General features: G+C 31.7%; 1 protein-coding gene across 6 annotated transcripts in view; it reads right to left on the reverse strand.

Annotated features, from left to right (window-relative positions):
- Positions 1-3160: 3160 nt before the first annotated feature.
- LOC126852961 (sodium channel protein 60E) overlaps positions 3161-25059 on the reverse strand; it is a 61757-nt gene continuing 39858 nt past the window's right edge. For 5 of the 6 annotated variants that reach the window (XM_050598260.1, XM_050598265.1, XM_050598262.1 and 2 more), the window contains 16 exons: positions 23660-23801; positions 23123-23257; positions 22626-22846; positions 20711-21192; positions 19999-20087; positions 18316-19670; positions 17757-18072; positions 16107-16223; positions 15841-15999; positions 15355-15651; positions 14826-14980; positions 11711-12197; positions 11147-11466; positions 10527-10886; positions 9959-10324; positions 3161-8543 (listed from right to left, as the gene is read on the reverse strand). In XM_050598260.1, the coding sequence (XP_050454217.1) occupies positions 8159-8543; positions 9959-10324; positions 10527-10886; positions 11147-11466; positions 11711-12197; positions 14826-14980; positions 15355-15651; positions 15841-15999; positions 16107-16223; positions 17757-18072; positions 18316-19670; positions 19999-20087; positions 20711-21192; positions 22626-22846; positions 23123-23257; positions 23660-23801 (5386 nt within the window). In that variant the 3' untranslated portion in view covers positions 3161-8158. The remainder of the gene's footprint in view (positions 8544-9958; positions 10325-10526; positions 10887-11146; positions 11467-11710; positions 12198-14825; positions 14981-15354; positions 15652-15840; positions 16000-16106; positions 16224-17756; positions 18073-18315; positions 19671-19998; positions 20088-20710; positions 21193-22625; positions 22847-23122; positions 23258-23659; positions 23802-25059) is intronic. The other variant, XM_050598259.1, reaches the window with a different exon arrangement.

Genomic DNA, 25059 nt, shown 5'->3' on the forward strand with positions numbered 1-25059 from the left:
TTTTAAATATCTAATTTTTAAATAATTTAATTCTTTATTTATACGAAGTAATGGGCTAACACAGCATTTAAGTAGTGAGGATATATATAGAAAATTTAATAAATAAAATATTTTTTGAACAAAATAAAGTTATTGTTTTAAAACTATAAATCTGAAAAACATAAGAATGAGACAAAACGAACATCAAATCTTGCTAAAACAAGTCTTTTAGAAAAAAATCTAAAGCTAATTTTTAATTTCTGTCAGAAAAGTAGCAAAAAATTATAATCACTAGAGGTGACACAAATTAATGCTGTCTTTTTGGTTTGAGAATTGTATGATAAATATTTCTAAATCTTAATCAAAAGTATTAATAGATCTTTAAGATTTATAAATTTATTTCGCTGAATTAATACGAAACAATTAAAAATTTTAAAATATACATTACTAATACAGGATAATAAAACGCATAAGAAAATTTGTGCAGTATATTTTACATTAATCTATTTTATAAAAGCGATTGATGATGAGAAAATTAATATTACATTTTTAATATTTAGGAGAAGATTATGAGTGGAAAAAATAACGGTCTAGTGAAACAACAAATTGAATAACATTATAACATTTCTAATATTATTATTTCGTTTTGTTTTATTACTTATAATTATATGCTACAATGTTGTTAACAATGTTGTATATGATGAGTTTGCGCGCCTTCGATTTAGGCGGACAGTAAAATGAGGAATATCATACAATACGCATTTGAATTCAAGACTAATCTAAAATTATCAAAGATCATATGTTACGATGTCTCAGTAGATTATCGCATCAAATGATGCGAATCTCTTCGGATCCGTTGCATCAATAGATCTCGCTTTTGTGTATTTATAATCAATTAAAAATTATCGTTTTCGTAGGATGTTTTGCAAATATATTCAAAGTGTTTTTAATCAATTTTTATTAGATTTATACGTTTTTTATACTTAAAAAAGATGTTTCCCATATATTCAGGAGCATCAAATATATAATATTAAAAGTTGAAGAATTATGATGAGTTTTATATTCTTTCTCTCTCTCTCTCTCTTCAAGAATATAAACAAATAATCTATAAACGAGAGATCGCCATATATTTTATTTTAAAAATTCTTTTTTATTATTAATAAAAAAAAATAAAGCGAGTCACATATTCTCTATAACTAGTCATGAGCTGGAAAGAAACAGAAAATTGTTTGTCGGAATTAATGATTTGTGAGATCGTTGTTGCAACGGATTCTTATATATTTATAATTAAGAGAGTAAAGCGAAGTAAAGACATGCGCAATCTCACAAAAGCGAAATATGAGAAATACGACGTCAGGAAAAGTATATAATAGAATGATGAAAGAAGAAATTATATAAAAATAAGAGAAAAATATATACAAATTGCGCGCGCTCTTAAATCGCGGAGAGAGTCCCCGAGAGAGGCGTTTTTTTTTATACCGCTAAATTCTTTGTAAAACATTTTATGGTATCTATGAAATTTCTTAACTATTTATTCTGCAAAAAAGAGGCGAACAAATCAGAGGAAATCATTAGAGAGAAAGAGAGAGAGAGAGAGATTCGGCATTTTTGAGAGATTCAATTATAACTCTCCGATTTGTAGAAGATCAATCTCACTGTTGACTTTCCTCTAATTTGACTCTTTTTTCTTTTGCGATTGAGAGCAATGGACTAATGCAGATTATTCCGCATCTTTTTACAAATTGCAATGAGATTCATTATTTTAATACAAAATCGTCGTCGATTTTTTTTATATTAGCTAAACCATAAAATATTTTAAGCTCGGTATAAGTCCAATATTCGTCTCGTGCGGATTTCACTTTTTTTTTTATGCTTCTCACAAAGTTTTTTTTTTCAAAAAGATACGCGAATTTAAAACAAATTGATATCTTCTTTATAAATTTGCTAGATTGAGATATCTGCGAATTATAATCTTTAGAAATTATTTTTTGTCACTCTCTTTAATATTATTAATTTATACTTCACTGCAATAATTTTGAAAAGTTGTACATAATTATTTTTCTATTTCATAATCACATAGAATTTTAAATATATGTTGCGAAATCATAAAATTGTAAATGATATAATTATGAAAATAAAATTATAGCTTGAAATCTGTTGGGTTTAATTATTTTTATCTAATTGCTATTGTTTAAATGTTTTATTTTGATTAAAGAATGAAATTATTTTCTAATTGCCGATTCTCTCTATATATTGCGTACAAATGTAAAGATTAATATATATTGATAAGAATTAAAAGAAATACGTAAGATTGGCAAAAATTTGAATAATTATAAAAGAAATTCTTCTAGCTTCAAAGATTAAGGCATTAAGTAGTTTATCTCATTTTCCGATTACTTTTCGCGAGCATTAAAATTGAATAGAAGTCAAAATAATATAAAAGAAGAGAGAATCATGAATTGAAAAAATTAATTTCTAACATTGAAAATTAAAACTACATTTTTCACGTATAAATTTTTTTTTCTTATAATTCGCCTATTTTCCGCAGAGGCTCAAAGACGCATCTCTGACAATATCGGGGATCTGCGATCGAAAGCAACTCTAACAAGTGTATTTAATGTGTAACGCTTCGGAATTCCGAAGAAGCAACCGCATCGTATTGCTTTAACCAGAGCAGATTTTTTCGCATTTACAGAGATCGCGTACACATCTCAATCAGATATTTTAAAGACACTAATGGCTTATATATATGTATATATATATATGTTTATATATATTCTACATAATTTGCCCCGTGTGCATTATATTATTTGAATATACAATTCATCTATATGTAATCTGCGATAGATCGTTCCACCTTATCTCGTGGTTTTAGAACTCGATAGCATATGGAGAGGCCTCTGATAAAATACGATTTGAGCCTCTGATCTTATGCGAGAGCGAGAAAGAAGGAGAGAAAGGGGCGGGGGAGACCGGCTGATTTGAAAAAGCTTATAACAGTAAATTGCTTTCGCCCTTATTTTTTACTACAAATTCTCTCTTTCTTTTTCGCATCTGGAGTGGTTCTACATCTATAGCAATATTGTAATCTCAAGAAAACAGTGATATAAATCTTCGTCTCATTATCTCGTCTTTATATATATATATATATATATATATATATATATATATATATATATATATATATTTATATATATATTTTACCGCATGTGTATATATGTTATATATGTATATATCAGCAAGTACGAGTATGTGTGTAGGCTTGAGCATACGCGATTTTATTATTTCATTCGCATACATACGCAGACGCGCAATCAGAAAGGCTAAATTATAGTGCTCTAATTATAAAGTAATTTCTCTTACATAGGGCAATCCGCCCTCGCATGATTGTACAATAGTTGTCGAACAAGATGCAACCTCGCGAGAGTGCAATTCTATATATATCATATGCGCGTCCAGTCTCTTCCGTTCTGTTTTATGATAACAAGAGTATTGTAATATTTCACCTTATATATACACATACATATACATATATCAGTGCATATACACGGAATATAAATGTGCGCGCGTACACAATCGTATGACAAGATATTTTATGTCAAATTTTTTTCTTTTTGCGTACTTTATGTGTACTTGCACTCTCGTATATGTATGCATACAGTATATATAATTTTAATTGACATATAATATTTTATCATATATATGCCTCGTGAAAACCAGCTTCCGAGGATCCCGGACTCGTTCGCCGATTTACCACTAGATTGTCTATCGAGAAAACGTTCTTTCGCTTCCTTTTCTTTGCGCCTTTATCTTTTTCATATATGCACGTGCGAACAGAATTGTCAAGCTTATCAAGCACAAAAGTACACTACGGTATGATTATTAACGTCTTCGACATAGTAATATAACACTATACGGATCTTATTTAATCTATGCATAACGTATCAACGTTATTGACTCGTGTAGCGTTAATATCTGAGTGTATTATATTTATTCTGCTAAATACTAAAAATGACTTAATTTTTGCTGCAAATAAAATTTTATATATGATTTTAATTCGTATTCTTCGACACTGAAAAAATATTTCAATATTTCAATTTAATAGTCTTTAACTCATAAAGAGAGATGTTTGACATATTGAAAATTTATTTATTAAAATTTATTTAAGAAATTTTTCATTAAGCAATAAAATGAGTTTTAAGACAATTTTCATTTTTTTATTAGTTTCTAGTATTTTGGGTAAATATCAATAAAATGCCTAAAAAAATTATCATTATTATTATTATTATTATCATATATATTATATTATAATGTTTTATGTGGAGATGTTATTGCTTTAAATACCCAAGAATATCAATCAGATATTTGCGCTACGCGAACTGGGATGCTTGTAAAATGGTTTTCAATAATAATATCTAATCATTCGGTGTGTCCGCTAATTGATAATAGGCACTATAGGTCAACGCGTGAGGTTGTGGCATTTTAGCAGCAACATTTTGTCTATGAAGAAGGAAAAGAACTGTAGAGGAAAACTTGATATCTCCTCCTTTTTGAAATAACGATGTTGGAAATTTTTCGAAAAATTCATCTCGCAAAACATAACACTTATCTAGGATAAAAAATACGATTACGAGGTGTCCCTTAAAATAATTCGTTGTACATATGAAAATCCGAATGTGTATTCGCATGAATTTTTTTGCTTTTTGAAGTGGTTTTTAAACCAATGAAACCTAACAAAAGCCAGCCTCACGTGCTTTTCCTTTTTGCAAATCATATTTTTTTAATAATAACGATAAGATGTAGATACGGTATTAGGCTCAATAAAAAGAATGATATTTTTAAGACCCACATTTCAATCATCGTTTTCTGTTTTCAAAAAGAAAGAGTTCATAAGATGTAAATTTATTTAATATTTAATTTGTTGGTGTTTAATTTAATTTCGCAAAGTTCTCTGTACAAATAAGCTCAAGCTTATGTACAAAATTATATAAAATATAAATTATAGCAAAAAAAAAAAGAATGCCAAAGAATTTATAATTGGTTAAACTGTGAATAATATGACATAAACTTGAGAAAATTAAAAATCCTGCAATGTATGTGAATTATGATTGTGGCGAGTTTTAAACGATTTTTCTTTAAAAAGCGGATCTATTGATTATGCGATTAATATTATCATTGATAATCGAATTCGAGATTCTTAAAGTCTTTTATTTGCTTACAATTTGAAAACTACTTATGGCTTGATATTTTTGTGGTAAAAATTAATTTAAATTTTGAAAGAGTTATAAAATGTTACACATATCTATTTTTTTCAATTATTCAATTATTGAAAATCCTGTACTATCATGAAGAAAGAAACAGAATCGGCGAACTTTAAATACGAAAATAATTATGATCACCGAAGGAAGCCACATTATATCTTTGTCTATATTTTACTCGTTTTTTTCGATCTTTTTCGTCGTTAGCGAGTAATTTACCCTAAGATTTGAGGCAGTACTCTTTTTGTATACCGATAAAATTCGTTCTTCGTATATAGCAAACTCCGGGCGGTCTGCATTATCTATGTGCTAACAATCTAGATTTTGTCTTTTTCTTTTTCCGAGAAAAAAACCGTTCAACGGAGTCGAATGTGTGCCTAGATTTGGTCCGACTCTTAATTACGATGTAAGAGACAAGGATCACACACGACGTGTATAAATGTATAGAGTTAGCAAAAAAATTCATTTTTATTATCTTTACCGAGAGAAAAGCATTTCTATGTGTATGTACGCACGAATTCAAAGAATTATTCTCTCGATATCGCTGAAGCCATGGTAAATCAGAATTATAAAGCTACCGGGCAACGCCTACAATAATTTAATGAAATTAAGTAACGCGCTCTGAAACGTTATTTGAAATAGTAAGCAAATGATTGAGATCGATTTTGTAGTTAATAAGATAATTATTTTAAGTTTATACTTATTATCTTATTATTATTAATGAAATAATAAGTATAAACTGTTGTACATGATATTTACAAATATCATGCACAAGCGCTTTTGAATAATTAGTTTAATATTTTATTGTTAAAAATTCCAATTATCTCTATAGAGAAAAAATTCAATTTGTAATTTTAATATATTAAAAGATATTAATATTTTTAAAATTCTTGATTTAGAGTTTTGGTGTTGGGCACATATATGTACATGATCTACATATAAAATGCGTAAATTATTTTTCTCTCTCTCTCTCTCTCCTTCTTGATAAACAATAAAATCTAAATATATAATGAAGCACCGATTTGTCTTACTATTTATATAATTTGACTAAAAATAAAGTGATAATTTAAATATTATGCCTATACATACATAATTGTTTAGATACGTTGAAAAAGAGAGAAAGATATTAAATTTTTTCAAATATTTATTTGAAGGAGCAAATTCAACAATTAAACCAAAAGCATATTTTTAACCAGAGTAGCGTAACTTACTAGAAATAGTCGCTATCGGATGAAAGGTCGTCATTTTGACAATTGAATCTTATTTTAAAATAGTTATTGATAATTGAGATTATGCAATAAATTCGAATATATTCATAAGAGCTTCTACTAGCGCTGATTATTTTGGATGAATAATTTATAATTTAATGTATTCATAATATAATTATGTTTCTTATTCATCGCGATCAATGCAATATTTTTCTCTCTGACCGATAAGATTTTTTTTCTATGCCTTACATTTGATACTAATTATATATAGCATAGACAAAACCGTTAATGTAAAGTAATACGGTAAAATACTACGGACAATTTGTATATATAAGTATGATCGAAAAGTGTGCGCGATTAAAGTGTATTAACATCTATATTTCAAAATGTTCTTGAAAAGCGTTAGAAATGCTCTTAGAATTTACGACAATATTAATATTAGTAATGATTCGTCAATCGCATCAATGTGGATCTTTTTGTAGCAAAAATTAATAAAGTGTTCGTTATTTATACTATGTACACTGATATCTAATACTAGAGATCAACTTTATATTGATATAATAATGTGATAATAATTTTCATTGATCAAAGCAATCGTCGAAATCATTGCAAATTCTGTCCAAACTTGTACTTATTATCTTTAACTTGCAAATTTGAATCTTATCAAATTTCGACCCACTTTCGAGAACTGATGCATTCTCTAACAAATCGTGCTCTCGTTTTTTCAAAACGGCTACATCTGGTATTTCCGCTACGCTGGCAATTCTTTAAATAATTTGCGTTCGTCATTAGGGAACCCAGTATATGGTATATGCATTTTCGTCAAAAAGTAAGACGTCCACATAGTAATCATGTCCAAGTTCCCCGAAAGACATCTGTGATTTCAATGGAAAAATTGTCGAAAATTTCTCTTCAACCTTATCCTTGTCCCTTTCTTCGTCTTCTGATGCAATGGCTCTCAACCTTTTTTTCTTTATGATAATGAATAAAATATTTATCATCTCAAGAAGTAATTCTTTTGATTGAAAAAATGTTTGAAAAATTGTGTAATAAATATTTTGTAGTTACGTTATTTTGCAAGGCATAATTTTTGAAAGCATCTAAAAAAGCATCTAAAATTTTTACTTTTGTTAAAAATAAAATGTTACATCAACATCATTGTAAATACTACTTACAACAAGATAGCACTAAATCGTTACATGATTAGCACTTCTCTAATACAATGCTAATAATTATACTGGCATATCTATTATAGATAATTACCGTTAGAATCAGGAAGCATTTTCGTAGTAATTACAAGCGCAATCAATCAATTTTGATCGTATTTCTAAAACTGAAGACATAACAAATTCGATATAAAATGCGCTTTTGTAAGAATAATAATAGATATTCAGAAGAGCATTTCAATTCAGAGAAGAAGTATTACTGTCGCCATTAATTTCTTCGGCCGAGAACCATTGCTACGTACAGTTTCATTTGACACTTCGACGACACACGCATACTTGACACATACATTCATACGCAACTTCATCTCGAGGAGATCCACTTCCCAGAAGAAGCTACGCGGATCATCATTCTATCTAGTTAGAACTGCGCTGTGTTAAAAGTTTACATATGTATATACATATATACGTCTACGTATGTATTATCACTGACATGAGTCATCGCTGCTGTCTATCGCTATTCGTCATGATCGCTTACTGTCAACTAGGATCAGCTGTCGTCCGGTGTATCTTGATATTCCTCGCTCTCTCTGTGCACTAGCACGTGCACCACTGTCGCTTCTGATTGCTGCCGAAGTAGCGGTGGTCTCGTAGGCGGTGCCGTGTTCTCCGGGCTTGGCTCTGTCACTAGGATGCTTACCCTATCGCTACCCTCAATCGGCAGCCGTACCGGCTCTGGTGGTGGCGCCCGTCGTCTCAGACTACTGCAACGTCGATTAAATGCCTCCTTGATGTCCCGCTGCAGCGCATTGAGCGAGAGAGCGGTGCCACTCGGCCTCAGAGTTGAGCCGCGCTTCGAAATCGGCGGGCTGGTTACATCCTCCTCTGGATATTTCTCCACTGCGTCCTGCCGACCCAGCATGGGGCCTAACGATCTGCGGACAGAGACGAGCCATTATCAGTGAGTTTTTGTATTTTCTATGTGCTTATCACCGATAGATCGATAGCTGTAGAATACATGTTTGAGTTTGATTTATTTATGATCCAAATTTGCCCAGCAAATATTAAAATATGTTTGAAGGACATCGGAGGATATGACACAATGATTATGAGGATACAATTGAATGTATTCTAGAAAAAACATATTTTTTTTACTCTTTATATAATTATTATCTATATAAAGCGATAGATAAAACAGAAGCCCACAATATATCTTTTGCAATAATATAAATAAAATGTCTTGCCACTCTTAATTATACTTTTCTCACCTGATACGCGTATATAAAATTATTACAGATACATTTAGCACATGCAAAAATTCGAGATCACATCTCGATTAGAGTAAGAATTTTATTTGAAGCTGGCTAGACTGAAGCATGATATGATGCTGACAGTTTCTCTAATGATATACCTAATCATACGAAATGCTTCAATGTAATCACACCTATCAATGTAATAACACCTATTTTTTCATTTAACTACATTCATCACAAACCGTTAATGAGTCATAATGATTAATGGATTATTATGGAGATTAAATTATGCACAATGAGCTGTCATCTTCTAATTTGCTAATGTATTTGTTTACTGCTAATTCGCTAAAACAATTATATTTTTTTGCATTTACACACCTTGATATACTTTATAGTGTACTAATTTCATAAACTATAAAATGGAGTAAAAATGAATGCTATAATTTTTTGTCAATAAAATGTATACAATACTTCAACTGCTAATCAATATCTTAAGTTTTATCTCATGTGGCATCATACACAAATCGAACAATAAAATTCAAAAACTTCTACATATACATATATATATTCAGGTTTACCTGCTCATTTTCTTGCCTGAGGAGTTTTGGAAAGGAAAGAAAATAGATTAATTTTTTTTTGTGTGGAGCATATATGACGTCACATGTAAAAATTATTTGGATTATGACATGCATCATGTAAAACTCGTTAATGTACTTGTTTGTAATACAAACTCCTCAGGCCAATATTATTATGTGAGTGTATTTTATCCTCTGCAATATTTACTATAATTAGGTCTTAAGCAGAAGGAAATTGATCAATTTAATTAAAGTAATTTGCGAGATATGCAGTAAATTGAGTGAATTCGTATTAATCAATCAATCGTAAATTCGAAAAATAAGCCAGAATAAAGTGATCTCACATAAAAATTACATATTTATACATATTGCTAGACGAATTTTGTACCAATAGACGACCCGTCACATAATGGATCCTACTTGACTTCCTCGGAATGATTCGAATATTCAAAGATTCTCAAAGAAATTCAAAAGATAATCTTACATCATTATTAAGAAACGTGTGAATAAAAAGAAATCAACCTGACAGTGACGTGAGAGTCCGAGCCGGAGCTGGAAGCGGCAGAAGGTTGTTCGGTAGTAGGTGAGGGACGAGACACGGTCAGTGCCGGAGGTTGCAGGTCCTCGTGGGTCCCGGTGGCGCCGGAGAGCAACAGCAGAGGAAGATTCGGAAACAGCCACGCCGAAGCGGTGCCGAGTTCGCTGAGATCGCTGGCGTCGCTGGCCCTGGAGGACTTGCGACTACTAGCCCGGCTACCCCGGTGTACGTGCAGCAGAGCCGATAATTTACCGCTCCATCCACTTCCGCCCCTACCATCCATTCCTGGACTTGAAGTTTGCGTTTGCGAATCTACCTCTTGAGCGATTCTCTCGCGCTCCTTTTTCAGCCTATAACATACCGGTCAACATACAATTTCCTTATTATTATATTGAATATTGAATTGATTGTAATTGCAGCTTTATGTTCTCCTATATGTGCATTAATATGTTGATATTTAAATACAATAATCATTTCTTTTAATGTCTGAGAAAGTATCCATTTCTATGACAAATGTCATATTTTCGAGTAAAAACAGTTATTCATACTCACGCAATGTATTCCCTTATGGAACGTTGAATCAACCTGGCAGCTTTATCTTGTCGCTTCCAGATTCTTGTGGAAGACACTATTTCTAATTCTTTCCTAGTTGGAAACTGCTTTTTGAACTTAATGTCCATTTGTTCTTGCAGCTTCCTAAAATCATCCGATTCCTCGACGTGCCCGAGAACGTGCTTGACGAGTGCGTGCAGGATGTCCAGACAATGAATCTTGTTACCCTTTGCAATAGGAAGATTAAAGCTAACCAACGCTACGACGTTGGGCTTTGATATCCCCAGCGGTGGGTCTAGGCTCGCTATAAAATCACTCAGCTGCGAGAAACTGATAAATTGAGTTGCATGTGGATCGTACCTGGAAAAACGGAAGTTTTATTATAAAATCATGATAGAATTTTTGTTTTATTTTCTAAAAAGCCTCTAAAATCAATATGATTTTGGGATTGTATTAAAAAAAATTTAAGAGAACAAAAGTAAGTTACTCAACTTATTAAATCTTTTAAATTAGCCACTACCAGTAGAAGATATATGGCAAAGTAATTTTACAAACACTTTGTATATAAATTCAATATAAAAATATTCAGACAACAAATAGCGAAAAGAAAAATGTCTTACTTCGACCATCGGATGTAAAACATTTCTAAGTCATCCTCGACAATACCAATCTCCTCTTCTTGATGAGCTTGATTGAAATTTTCTAAGATGATGGCAATATACATATTAATGACTATCATGTAGCTAATAATAATAAATGATGTAAAGTACGTGATCGCTAGCAAAGGGTATCCGCAATCTCCATTCATTTGTCGACTGTTTGGTGTGGGATCGCATTCTGGTGGTTGCACCATCAGCGATTCCAATACATCGTTCCACCCGGCCGAGGTCATCAAGCGGAATAGCAGCTGCATACTTCTACCAAAGGTTTCAAAGTTCACCTAAAAGACAAAACGACTTTAATAGATTGTCTCCACATAGCAAGACAAATTTAAAAAAAAATTTTCGATTTTATTTTTACATTTTTTCTCTCAATAAATATAAATATATAAATTCAATAAATCTCTTTTTTTACTTACAATTAGTATATTAAAATACATAAAAATATAATTTTAATTGAATAATAAATTTAGTCTATAAATGAAGAGTAAGCTACAATACGATTGTTTGCGCATTTATGCTTACCATATCGTCCAATGCGCCTTGTTTCCTAACATGTCCGAAAACAGACATGCCGATAATAGCGTAGATGAACGTAATCAAGGCCAGTAAAGCCCCAATGTTAAAGAGCGCTGGAAGACTGACGACAAGGGCGAAGAGCAGTTTGCGGATACCTTTCGCAGCCTTGATGAGCCTCAAGATTCTGCCGATTCTGAATACCCTCACGACTCGCAAGAGCGTCGGGGACACAGGAAAGTCTATCATGATATCTTCCATCAGTATACCCAGGATTGATGCCAATACCAGTAGGAAATCAAACAGATTCCACGGCACCGTAAAATAATGATAACGTAGACCTATTATTTTGACGATCGCCTCTAGACCAAAGACGGTCGTGAAAAACGCGTTCGATACTTCAAGGACAAAGAAAATGGGATGCGGCTGGTTATAATGTTCGATTCCCATCGTCAACATGTTGAGAAATATCAAAACGAAGATAGCTATTTCAAATCTGGAAAGAGCGGAAGTTAGATTTTATCATCATGTCATGTTGTTTTACAATAAATTCGCCAAAATTCCTCCATTCATCAGCGATTAATTATTAGTCTCCTTATGATGCAACACATAATGCACGTCTAACATTCGTGCGGTAAAAATGGCGTAAATAATGTTTGCCGCCGGTACATGAGGAGTAAACTTTATATTTAATTCTTGTTCGCTTTCTGCTAATTAAAACAAAATATATTATACCAGTGGGAAAGATATTACACGATGATTTAAATAATATCCAGAAATATCCCCGCAATAGTTTGCAAAAATTTATACGACTATATGAATACATAACTCTTGTTAAAAAAAAAAAATGGAACTTTCTCAATTATAACTCACACATCGAAATCATTGTGATAATTCTAGTTTACACTCCATCGTGCGGTTAATTTTACATTTAAGTAGATTTTTTTTATAAGAAAATAAGGGAAGAAAAAGTTCGCGCATCTAATAACCAGTGAGCTGAATTATAAAGTCACGATGTTTGCGTAAGCTCTCAGACTGCAGCTTATCTCGTCTATTATGTACTGCTATATCTCGCTATATACCACAATGAATCTACAATTTAGAGGCGGCGAGCATAAATGTCCTTCGGGTATCGATTTTCCATTAGTTCGAGTAACAGAATGCGAAGTCGCAACATTTATCTTCTGCGATCTCTTGCCTCTTGCCGAAAGTGACTGAAAAGAAAATTCATGCATTGTGTCATGGGAATTTGTGATACATATTGCAATGTTTAGATTTAGACGGTAAGAAAAGGGTTATCACACAAAAAACGAATATACCATGCGTGTATTAAAAAATTTATGTAAACTATCTGACACTATGAATCTCGTGGCATTAAATCTGGCAATTGAAAATCAAGAGAAACAACTACACAGTTAAGAAGAAAATTTTTTATTTCTCTAATATATATTAGAGCACTAATTTTCATTAATCTTAAATTTACTAGTACAATATAATTCGATTAAATGTGCAAAATTTTTAATAAATAATTTTTAATAAATTGACATAATTTAAGTTTTTGGTTTTTTTTTAATATAAAGAACAAACCAAAAAAATTGTTTCAAAATAAAGTATATAGTAAAATATATTCCTTCTTACCTCTTCTTTGATCCAAAATCTTATCATTGAAGAACCGGAGTTGAAATTAATAATAGTTTTATAACTCCCAATATAATCAAAGACTTTTTCGATATTGAAAGTCATGATGTTTCTTCTTTCGATCTTTTTATTTTTAATTTATGGTTTGATGATCGCTGATGAATAATAACATCGTAATTCGAGCAATCTGCGAGCTCTTAGAACCTTCTATACAAGTCTGATCGAAAATCTTAACAAAGTACATCGTGAATTTTGTGAAGCACATATACAAGCGCAATGGCGTGAGCAACGAGGAGATGCAGTCTTAGTTTTCAAACTACTTTGTTAACAACAATTTGCGACACAGGCATCTACTTTATACTAAATCGTTACAGCCACGTTTATTAACGTGTAAAGGAATAGATTTACTATCTTGTCAAACTAGCAAGTTGTCGAATGTCAGGAGTGAAGAACATATCAAATAAAATACATATTAATTAAAAAAATAAAAAGTGATATGAGGGGATTGCAAATTTAATTTGCAATTTCTACAAATTATATATATATATATATATATATATATATATATATATATATATATATATATATATTGACAGCTTTGTGTTCGGCAATTGAGTTTCCGTTAATGCTGTTAATGATTTAGCATAAGATGTCTATGATTTGCACAAGAAAATATGCATCTGCCGCGTTGCTCGCATATACATTGCAATCGAACACATGCTCCACAGTTTGACAGCCACATCGAATTCGTCGCATGATACCATTTACGTCACTTTGACCGCACCATTTCTACGCATTCATTATGTGTTCCATTTCACAGTAAATGAATAATACACATATGCAGAATTTGATATTGCGTTAAGAAAAAAAAGCAAGATTAACACTTTGGCATCCAGTAAACGTTTTAATTCGAATTAGGCTTGATATGCGATAAAAAGACTTGATACACAAGAGATTAAAAACAATGTTTCATATATAAAATTATTAGATTATATTAAAATAATATAATATGCTAATTTAACGAATTGTTATTAAGAGTACAAATAAAATTTTTTATTGAAACAAAAAAAAATTAGTGTAATGATTCAATGTATTATGATGATAACCGCAATAATAAAAAAAAAGTTTTATCAAAAAAAATATGATAAAAAAAATATTAAATATATATATATATATATATATATATATATATATATATATACATATATATACAGTATTATAAAGATATAAAAAAATTAATTTTTGCTTAAAATAATTAAGTTATGGTTTAAAATAAAAAATATAATGTGTTCCATACAGAAAAAATTAATTTGATAATTTTAATTGTCGCGATTATGATTATGATTAAGAATGAAGTCTATGTTGCCAAAGTGTTATAAATCACATCAATTTATAGAATAATTGCCAAAGAAACAATTATAAGCAACTAATATTTTTTCAAAAAGTGCTAATGTGCTTTTTTGGTCACAAAGCAACATATAATTACCTGCGAGAATTGGACAGGTCGTAGAACATTGCGAGGAATTGGTTCATCGGACGTTTTATAACTTTTTGTGGCTTTTTACGACCGAGTTTTTTCATGGCAGTGTAGTAGTGTTTTTGACTTTCGGTCAAAAACATTTCTAACACTCCACCTTCATACTGAAAGAAAAATTGTTGCTTCATTATTTCACAGCTGAATCATGCAAGTTTCATGAACGTCAATACACGAGAGAACAAAGTTGCAATCAATATTCAAAATTATTATACTTAAATGCTTTTATATGTTTACAAAATTTAATTTTCAATAAAAAAATTATGTATTTAAAGTTGTTAAATCATCTTTACGTATAATTGTATTTTTCGTATTATAATTGTCTATTCAAATGCTATTTTGCTTTGTATTTTAAATTTTCGTAATTATAAATTGTTCTTGTTTTATATATATAAAAACACAAAAAAATATCTCTCAGGTGATAAAAAGTTTTTAATTTTTAAGAATTAAACTTTCACTGAATTGTATCAGTAACACTCACCTTTTTTTTCAGCATGTTAAAATTATCTATGATCACTCCAATAAAAAGATTGAGCGTGAAGAATGAACCGCAGACGATGAATATAACGAAATAAAGATAGGCATATAGATTCGCCTCTCGCTGCGGTTGCAGATCAACTCCTCTCGCATCTACGGCATCCTCCATCACCTCCATCCATCCTTCGAAAGTCGCCACTTGAAACAAAGCCAGATAAGCGATGCCAACATGATCGAAAGTGATCTTGCTGTTTTCCCAAGAGTAATTTTTGCTGAAACACTCCTCCTTGGTATTCACAATCTATGAGCAAAACAATTGTATCGTCAATATTCATATAATTACCAGTTTTACAATTAATAAATAGACTGTTGTTTGCAAAATATTTTTTATTAATATTATATACATATAAATATTAAATAAAAACAATAATTTTATTGCACTATCCCCTTATAACATTCTCTTTATATTCAGATTGATTGATCCACTTACCGAGATGTCGAGCATTTCCCCATACTCGTCGACACATTTGAAAAACTTGCCGCCAAAGAATTGAACGCCCATTATCGAGAATATAAGCCAGAACACGAGACAGACGAGGAGCACGTTGAATATACTGGGTATTGCATACATCAACGCGTTCACTACGATCTAAGAATCGGGAAGAAAAGATCTTCTCAGTGATATGCGCAAGTGCACTTCATGTGTATTATGTGCTGATTTCACATGAGTTTTTTTAGCCTATTCTATATATTTACCCTCATGCCTTGCCATCTCGAGATCGCCCGTAGTGGCCTCAGAGCGCGTAGTGTTCTTAGCGATCGTAATACTTTAAGATTCTCATTTTCCTCTATCAAAAGACTAAACATGGATACCTGTTCAGGAAAAAAAAACAATTTAATCTCAATATTGCTTATCTAATTTCTATGGAGAGATTCATGCAAAGGGATAAACATATGTCGTTTTTTTCCGACTTAAAATTAAAACTAACAAAATTACTTTGTATAAATAAAATTTTAAAATATATATTTATATTTGGCGCATTTGTGCGTAAAATAATTTTTATAACATTTTTATAATTTTTATTATTTGAAGAACATAATAAAGAGCAAGAGCAGAAATATCACGTATTTCTAATTTAATAATTGCCATAAATGTAATTGTACGAGCGTTTTAAGAAGTCTATCGATTATGTATAAAGGCGATTATGTATAAAAAATTAAAATTAATTTTTTTATCTGTATATACATATTTGATTTTTATTTTCAATAAATTTTTGTATATATATTGCATATAATTAGATTACAGATAAATGTAATTGGAAATCTTATGCAAAGAATTATAAACAATAAACTGTATAGAAAATTAGATTTGCAAGCTACATTAAGCAAAATTGATACTACACATGCATAAAAAATAAAGTGTTTGTCCATTTTAGATTCCATTTATGAAAACATATGCAAATAATTTCGATATATCTTCTCGCATATAGATGTTAAGAAATTTGATTTTTCCTCAATTAGGAATAAAGTTAGAGTTTAATTGCTATATAGTTAGTTGCTATATAAAGTATCATGTAAATATTGAAAAAAAATATGTAAATATCATGTAAATTTTAAATAAAAATATGTAAAAGTTTTAAAATTTAAAAAATTTAAACAATGCGATTTATCAGAAACCAGAAAATATATATTATTTTTTAGCAGTATATTTTTCGTTCTTTTTTTACCAATTTATTATATATTAGATATCCCTTTCATGTATGAGCGACTTGAATTAATAACTTATTAACCCACCTGCTAAGCTGTATATAATTAAAATACCTAAAACATGCATTTATACGAATATGATATTTTTAATTGATACTGAGACATTAAGTTTCAACGTACCTGGATCCATGGGGCCACACATAAAACATATAAAAACAAGGAACACGGAAACAATGTTCAAACAATTAACACGCATATTTCGTTCAATGTATGCTCTCAATTATTTTCATCTTATTCTATACAGAGTAAACCATCTCAATTTACGATATAAAATAACTGTTACAATTTTCATTGCAAACAAAAGCTCTCAAGAAACTGTTGAATTAAAAAAAGAACTTTTAATATAAAAGCTTTTAATCATCGCTGTAAGTCTTTGAAAAGAATATCTCTCTCTATATTAATTATTCTATGTGCCATTCAGTGGCATATAAAATAAATACTTCTCGTTAGCAATTAAAATTGTAAAAGCTATTTATTCAATAAAGTTAGTTGGCTCACTCTTCCTGAATACAAATACGTCTGATGGAGGACAAGCAAGGAAATTGACAAATACAATACTCATGCTATAGTGATATACGCGCGCGCTTGTACACGCAACGTTTTTACTTAGATAAGCGCAAGAATTCTGATCGTACTTACGAAAACGATTATAAAATCCAGGATTGTCCAGAAACTGGTGAAGTATTTACAGAAGCCTAGAGCTAGCCATTTCAAGAGCATCTCGATGCTGAAAAGTGCGCAGAAGACAAGATTGGTCCAGTAGAGAATCTTCTTTAAAAAAGGATTGTCATCCAAGTAGATATCCTCGAAGCACAGCGTTATGGAAGATGCAAAAATGAAAACTAATATAATCCATTCGAAAGTAGGTGTGTCCACCACTGACAGAACGGCCGTACGAATCATTATCCACTTCTTGCCGATATCAGTAGCGAGGCAACTATTTATGCAGCTACATCTAAACACAATCGTATATATGTCGCACATTATCTAATTGTAATAGAAACATTTAAAAAAATCGCATATACGTAAATAAATTAGCAAATTTGTAACGTGTAGATTCGTGACTTTGTAAGTATTAAAATATGATTCTCAACGTGATTTTTAAGTTTATTATAAACAAATAATTTTAGCGTATGTTTTAATTTAAAAAAAGTAAGTCAATGTAAATAAAAAAGAAAGCAGAGACATATTTTCTTACTTTTGATAAAAGTGTTGGGGAAAACAATCGAGCGGCTCCCTCCGCTCCTTATTCCTACCGAAGCCCGGGAACGAGCCCATCCCGTCGATGTATCTCCCTTTACTATCTCTTCTACCTCCGACCGTGAGTTCATCCACGTAACTTACGAGAGCGTGCCATGGTCGTTTCTCCATGTCATCGTTCCGTGCAGGTGGCTTTTCTTCTGGTAGCATGCTCACTTCTTCATCCGTTTTGTTAGTATCTTTAAGCACGTTCATCTCTATATTTTCTTCGGTATTGGTTTCGTTACTATTGTCCTTCTCGGTTAACTTCTTGTTTTCCTTAACTGTCTCTTGGCTGCTCTGGCTATAAGTAGTAAGAGTGGCTTGGCGATAGATCGGATCATATGTGAAGACCGGCTGATTGAGACTCTCCTGATACGATCTATTGTAAATATTGTCTTTGGGAAGGCTCAGCACGGTCTCCTGAATCGCGTATTTCTCCCTATCCGATTTGTCCATCACTTCGCGCACAATCTGTTCCAGTCGAATGTTCTTTTCATTTTCGGAATTCTCCTTGCGGTACTTTTGCTTGCGTACGATCGACCGTATACGATCAAATGATCGAGCGAGCTTCGATTCTTCGCCGACCTCTTCCTTTTTCTGTTTCAGCTCCTCGGAATTAAAACTGTTGAGTAGCAACGCCAAGAAGAGATTGAGGACCATAAAGTTGCCCATTACCAAAGCCGGCAGAAAAATGGCAAAGCAAGTGCTTGGTCCGTCGTCCCTTTCCGCGCGCATGCAATCCCACAGCGGCTCGATCCATTCGCCGCATAAGATGCGGAATATCATCATAAACGAATGGAAGAAATCATTGAAGTTCCAACGTGGTACTGGATCCGGATAGAACTTATCCGGACTGTAATCTTTACTAAACAACTGCATGCCGATCACAGCGAATATGTAAATCACAATCACCAGGACGAAGGTCAAATTACCGAGTGCGCCGATCGTCGAAATGATAATACTGAGGAGAACCTTCATGGTCGTCCAGGATTGCGCAAGCTTCAGAACACGTAGCAGCCTGAGACCACGTATCACTGACAAACCGTCCACCAATTCGAATGTTAAATCGATAAGCGACGCGGAGACAATGATTAAATCGAAGTTGTTCCAGCCGTTGTTAAAGAAGTCCTTACTTAGCGCCAGGAGTTTCAAGAAGCATTCGAATGTGAAAATACTGGTGAACACTTTGTTGCCGATGTTGAGCGCTTGCCGTATTGACTCGCTCATGCCATGATGCTCCATCGCCAGGAAACCGGTGTTTAAAACGATGCAAAGGGTGATCGTTAGCTCGAACAAGGGATCTCTCACCACCTTGATATGATTCATTTTAATGCCACGATATGGTTACGAAAAGATGTTCTTTAAATTCGTGCGCATAATTTCCTTTTGTATAATTAAAGTTAAGAAAGATTAAGGGAGATCATTATTTTATGCGTTTCTCTAAATTTTAATGCAAACAGAAGTGAATTTTAATACAATTTCATTGGCATGAAAAACCGTTTCAAGAAAAAGCAGAATAGTTAAGTATATGTTTTAAATTTATTCCTTGGTATTGGTGGTCATTTATTAAAATTTATCACAACAAATGCAAATTTCCCTGAGATAGAGATCTTAAAAATAGTAGATATCAGTAATTTACCTTATACAGGCCGTTTTGAAATCGTAGCCATCCTTCATAATCTACGCAGCATTGAATACATTTATCGCAGTTTCTATCTGGAAGATCATCTGAAAGAATATATTGTATATCTATGTTAATTGATCTGCTATATATATTTTTAAAATATCTCAATATTATAAACTTATTAAAAAATATTACAATAGATAAAATTATAATTTTGTCCTCTTTTTTTCTTTCGCGAAATATATTTGAAAATTTCACTAATCCAGTTATAGCCAATATTGTTTCAATAAATAATGCAGTACATATATTATCTATTGCAAGCTAAAATATTCACATTCTAATTAATTAAATTGTGCAATTCTAAAAAAACAAATTTCATGCGATTTGTGCACGAATATATATAGTTGAGCAAAAAAGTTTGGACGTTAAATTAGTCAGAAAATTTTACTAACACAATTACAGCAAATGTTGTTTCAATAAACATATATACAATAAATATTATATGTTACAAATATTTATGTTTTAAATATTCTCCCTTAACATTGAAAATAATCAAAGAATTTTAATTAATTAAATTACAATTTGATACAATACTAAATAAATAAGATCAATAAGCTGTTTCCTCCACAGCATTTCAAGGGAAAATCATTTTAATCTGTTAATCCAGTTGCACAACTGTATTATTTCAATAAACAACTGCGGTCAACAGTCGTTAGTTTTCGCTCACCTAAAACTACAATGTGCGACAGGTACTCTGGCGGCAGCGTGTACATATGTTTCTTGGTTTTGACCCCATTGCACTTGAGCACCCGAATTTCCCGGTTACCAGTCCTCACCGATACCGTAACCGGCGCTGGCGGGCAGTCTAGACGTGGCTGCGGTTGAGTCAACTGAGTCTTGCCATGCTCTCTCGGGGATTTCTCCTGTGATCTCTCGGCGCGATGTTCCCGCGTCTCGCGTTTATCGTGCTGTTCCTCGGCCGATGTGACGTCGTCGCCATCGTGATCGTCCACCACCCCCGAGTCATCTAACGACGATTGCTGATTACTGTTGTTACTGGCCTGTCTAGAGTGCAGCATGCCCCGATTCGGTGCCAGCCGGTGGACCGTATTGGGTTCCGGTAGTCTAGGACTGACGTTCTGGAGCGGCAAGTGACAGGGTCGTACATTGGAGTGCCTGGGACTCGGACTCGGGCTGGGTGTCACGGACCTGCAATGTAGTTCCCGTCATACTTCAGGACGAATTCAGCAGTTCGTCGTCGAGGGAGAACGTGCAATCCCATAGAGCAAAGTCTAGATGAAAAAAATTTAAATTTTATGAAAATGCACATAATTGATTTGCTATGCAAATTCGTATGCAATCTAGAAAAATAGTATTCAGACTGAAATTAATATTTCCGTAATCTTTATATATTATGTAAATATATGATTCATACTTTAAGATTCCGTATTTATATATATATAAAAAAAATAAATAATAACATGCAAATTTCGAAATGGTAAAGTATAATCTAGTAGATTCCAATTTTTAGAGGCCTCATATCTTACTGCACAAGCGAATGATTATTCGAAACATTAAACAAATGAGTCTCGAGATTGCATGGAGGTATAGCCAAGTTCAAGCTCAAATCGATGCTTCTAATAATGAGCGACATTAACCATGGGAATATCAAGCACTGTCTATATGCATCCGGTCATTTCAACTCGTAGACAAACATTACCAAAATTATATAGCTTGTTCAAGCAAAATATAAAATTAATTGCTATTATTTTATTGGTGGCCATATAAAAAGATTGAGAGATATGAGAGATATGCGATAAAGGATATAACAAAAATTAAAAAAATAAATTTTGTATGAAATTGCTATATAAAGTAATAATTTTAATATACATTGTATATAAAGTTTGTCGAAATATGCGTTTCATATGATGCAGCCTATCATTGCAAGATTGCAAGGTAAGCTTGTTTTCCTTCTTCGCTTTTATTATAGTTCCTTGAAAATGAGAATGTTTATGGTTTTTCCTTTTTTTTTTTGATAACAAACTCTGCATATAGTTTAATGACTTTGTAGCGAGCTACATATACCGAGGATAGAAATTACTTCTCTCTATGAAGTAAACGCATAAAAGCACCCAATACTTTTAACACAAAATGCTGACAGAATTAGGATTAGTTTCCTTGCACCTCCTATAACTTTTTATTTCCAGACATTCTTACTTACGTACGTGTATGTAAAAAAATATTTTGATATTTTCACTATTTAAAAAAAAAAAACATGGAAAATTCACATATCATGCAAAATCTATACTCTTATCAATTTTCCCAATTATACAAAAACTTTAGAGTTGAAAAAAATATATTTTTCCAAATTTTTAAATAATATATTAAAAACATTTATTTTGTATAATTATCACGTTTTCTTAGAAATAAAAAAAGAAAAATAAATATTGTAATTTAAATCATAAATAAAGCATGAAAAATATGTCTAGTCATATTTTCCAAAGCGTTCTCTTGGTTAAACACGATCAAAAACTCTATTTTATTCATATGACCCGTAATCGTGTAACTCCGCCGCGAATATTTCATAACGATGAACGTGACAAATCAAACTACAGAAAAATGTCAATCGTAAATATAGATACAGAAACCTGCTGCGAGCACCACCGTTTTTCTCCTGACCGGCGCTGCTCCTTCCACGTTTTCTTCTACGCGTCTTCTTTCTTGTATAACTACTGAGCAATACACCTTTACGAGCGTCTATCCTCTTCTGTTTATCTTTCGTTAAGGTCTTAATGTTGATCTTTGACGGGTCGAAACTGAACGTTGAGTCCTCGCGATGGTCCGTCAAGTCTTTCCTTCGTTCCTTGTTGCACAAAAAAATCGATAAAATTGTAAAAATATAAAATATCAACAAATTAGATGTCGCAATTTTCTATCATTATTTTAAATTATTAATTATCATTATTGTAGAAATGAGACATTTTGCACATTTTTAAAAATAATATATTGTTTAATTTATTATATTATTATATTATTTATTTTATTTATTATTTATTTTAGCTTTAAAGCTTAACATGTGTATTATTTTAGATATAAATGTGTGTAGTATATTCATCAAGATTTGAAGTAGAGTGCATACCTCGTTTGTAATCTCGGCTTCCTCTTCATAACTCAACGCCACGACGGCCAGCATTAAATTTAGCAGATAAAAAGATCCAAAGAATACGACTACTGTGAAGAACGAGACGCTAATAGGTCCGCATGCCGACAACACCTGTGCCACAAAACACATTATTTATCATTCCGACAACGTATTCATTGCCGTATAGAATGTAACAAATACATATAAAAAATGCGGTTATTGATATTTTTCCAGAAAATCTATTTAAATGTAAAAGTTTCAAATTTCAATTTTGTTTTCACTTTTTCATGAAATCCGATAGTTGTTTGTATTAAAAATTCATTCCTCTTTTAATTTCCTAAATACAATTGCTAATCCAAAAAAAGCAAAACAAAAATTTAAAAAGTTTTTAAAAAATTTTCGATATATAATCTAGTTTTCCACAAAAATAAATTTAAAAATTTTTTAAATACGACAAAAACTAAAAATTTAACTGCAGTTTATATCTGTATTTGTAAAATACACAAAAATTTAGGAAATCTTTTAAATGACGACCTTATTGTAGACATCCTCCCAATAATCCAAGGTAATCAGTTGAAAGGTAGTGAGCATTGACCATAGAAAATTATCGAAGTTGGTGTAACCGTGGTTTGGATTAGGGCCAACGCAGAGACAAGTGTAGCTTTCGTTACAGTGCCTGGAAAATAGGTAAGACCTACATCGCCAACACCGCAATATCCGTGATAGCCATGAGAACGTGAAAAGTCTGTCTGCACTATCATTATCAAGTGCGAAAATATTACTTTGCTGAGGCCTTTACTATGTCAAGCTTTTCCACGTTATAGTCTATGTAAATATCGACTACTCTGCACTCATTAAATGAAAATAATTAAGACTTTTATTTTACAAATTAAAATGCAAAATTCTATAATTGTATGTTTTACATTATCTTATTCTTCAAAATTTCACAATCAAAAATAATATGTTGCTTTCGATATCGTACAATATTTATTCATTCTCTTATCGTGGAAAATATTTCACGATGCTGTCAAAATCTAAATATTGAGAAATGGCATCTTTCTAATATAAGTGTCAAATAATACCCAATTGTCTGTATTACATATAAAAAAGAAATAATATTTTACAAAGTAAATTTTTAATAAATTTTTTTACAAAATCTGCAAAATACAATATTCGTGAAGCGAGATTACCATTGATATAATATCTCCTACGCTTTGCTCGACTGAGTTTCTTACAAAAATGTCTCGAAAGTGCAAAGAAACCTTCAGCTTCGGACGTATCGATCCAATAAAAAGCCTACTTTTCCTCTCGCGGAACATAGGTACCAAAAGTACGCCGTAAAGCTCGTGCGCCACGTAAAGTAGTAAAGCTTTTGCAAACTTATTTATACGAGCCGAACGAATTCCGTCGCGCATACGTGCAGCCGACGTAATCATTTGGGGAATGGATCCTACCGCAAATCGATAAATATGGAGGAGGCACGCTCGTATGTTTCGTCAAAGTGTACGAGATAAACTTCGAACAAGCTGCGATACCGCGAGGGTAATCAAATATAACTGGATGCCATGATGGAGATATGTCGACGTGATTAACTGGCAAATATGACATCAATCATATGGCAAATATGATTAATAACAAATTGTTAACAATTATCCGTAACAGTTTGTCGAAGATCCTATATCTATATAATTGTCGACACTTAATAGATGATTTATGTTTCGTAACGTGAAAACGAGTATTATGTTTTTGCTACAAAGTTTATAAATAAATAAAAAATAAATTTTTCTAATAAAAAAAAAAACATTTTTATTAGAAAAATGTTATGAAAGAATTGTCATTTTTTTATTCTAAGATTTTTAATCAAGAAGAATATAAAATCAAAGTTTTATAAATCTTACTCTACGTTGTTCTCTTTCTACATACATTCTCGTTCT

The sequence above is a fragment of the Cataglyphis hispanica genome, chromosome 11 (assembly GCF_021464435.1).
Source record: "Cataglyphis hispanica isolate Lineage 1 chromosome 11, ULB_Chis1_1.0, whole genome shotgun sequence".
Taxonomy (NCBI): Eukaryota; Metazoa; Arthropoda; class Insecta; order Hymenoptera; family Formicidae; genus Cataglyphis; species Cataglyphis hispanica.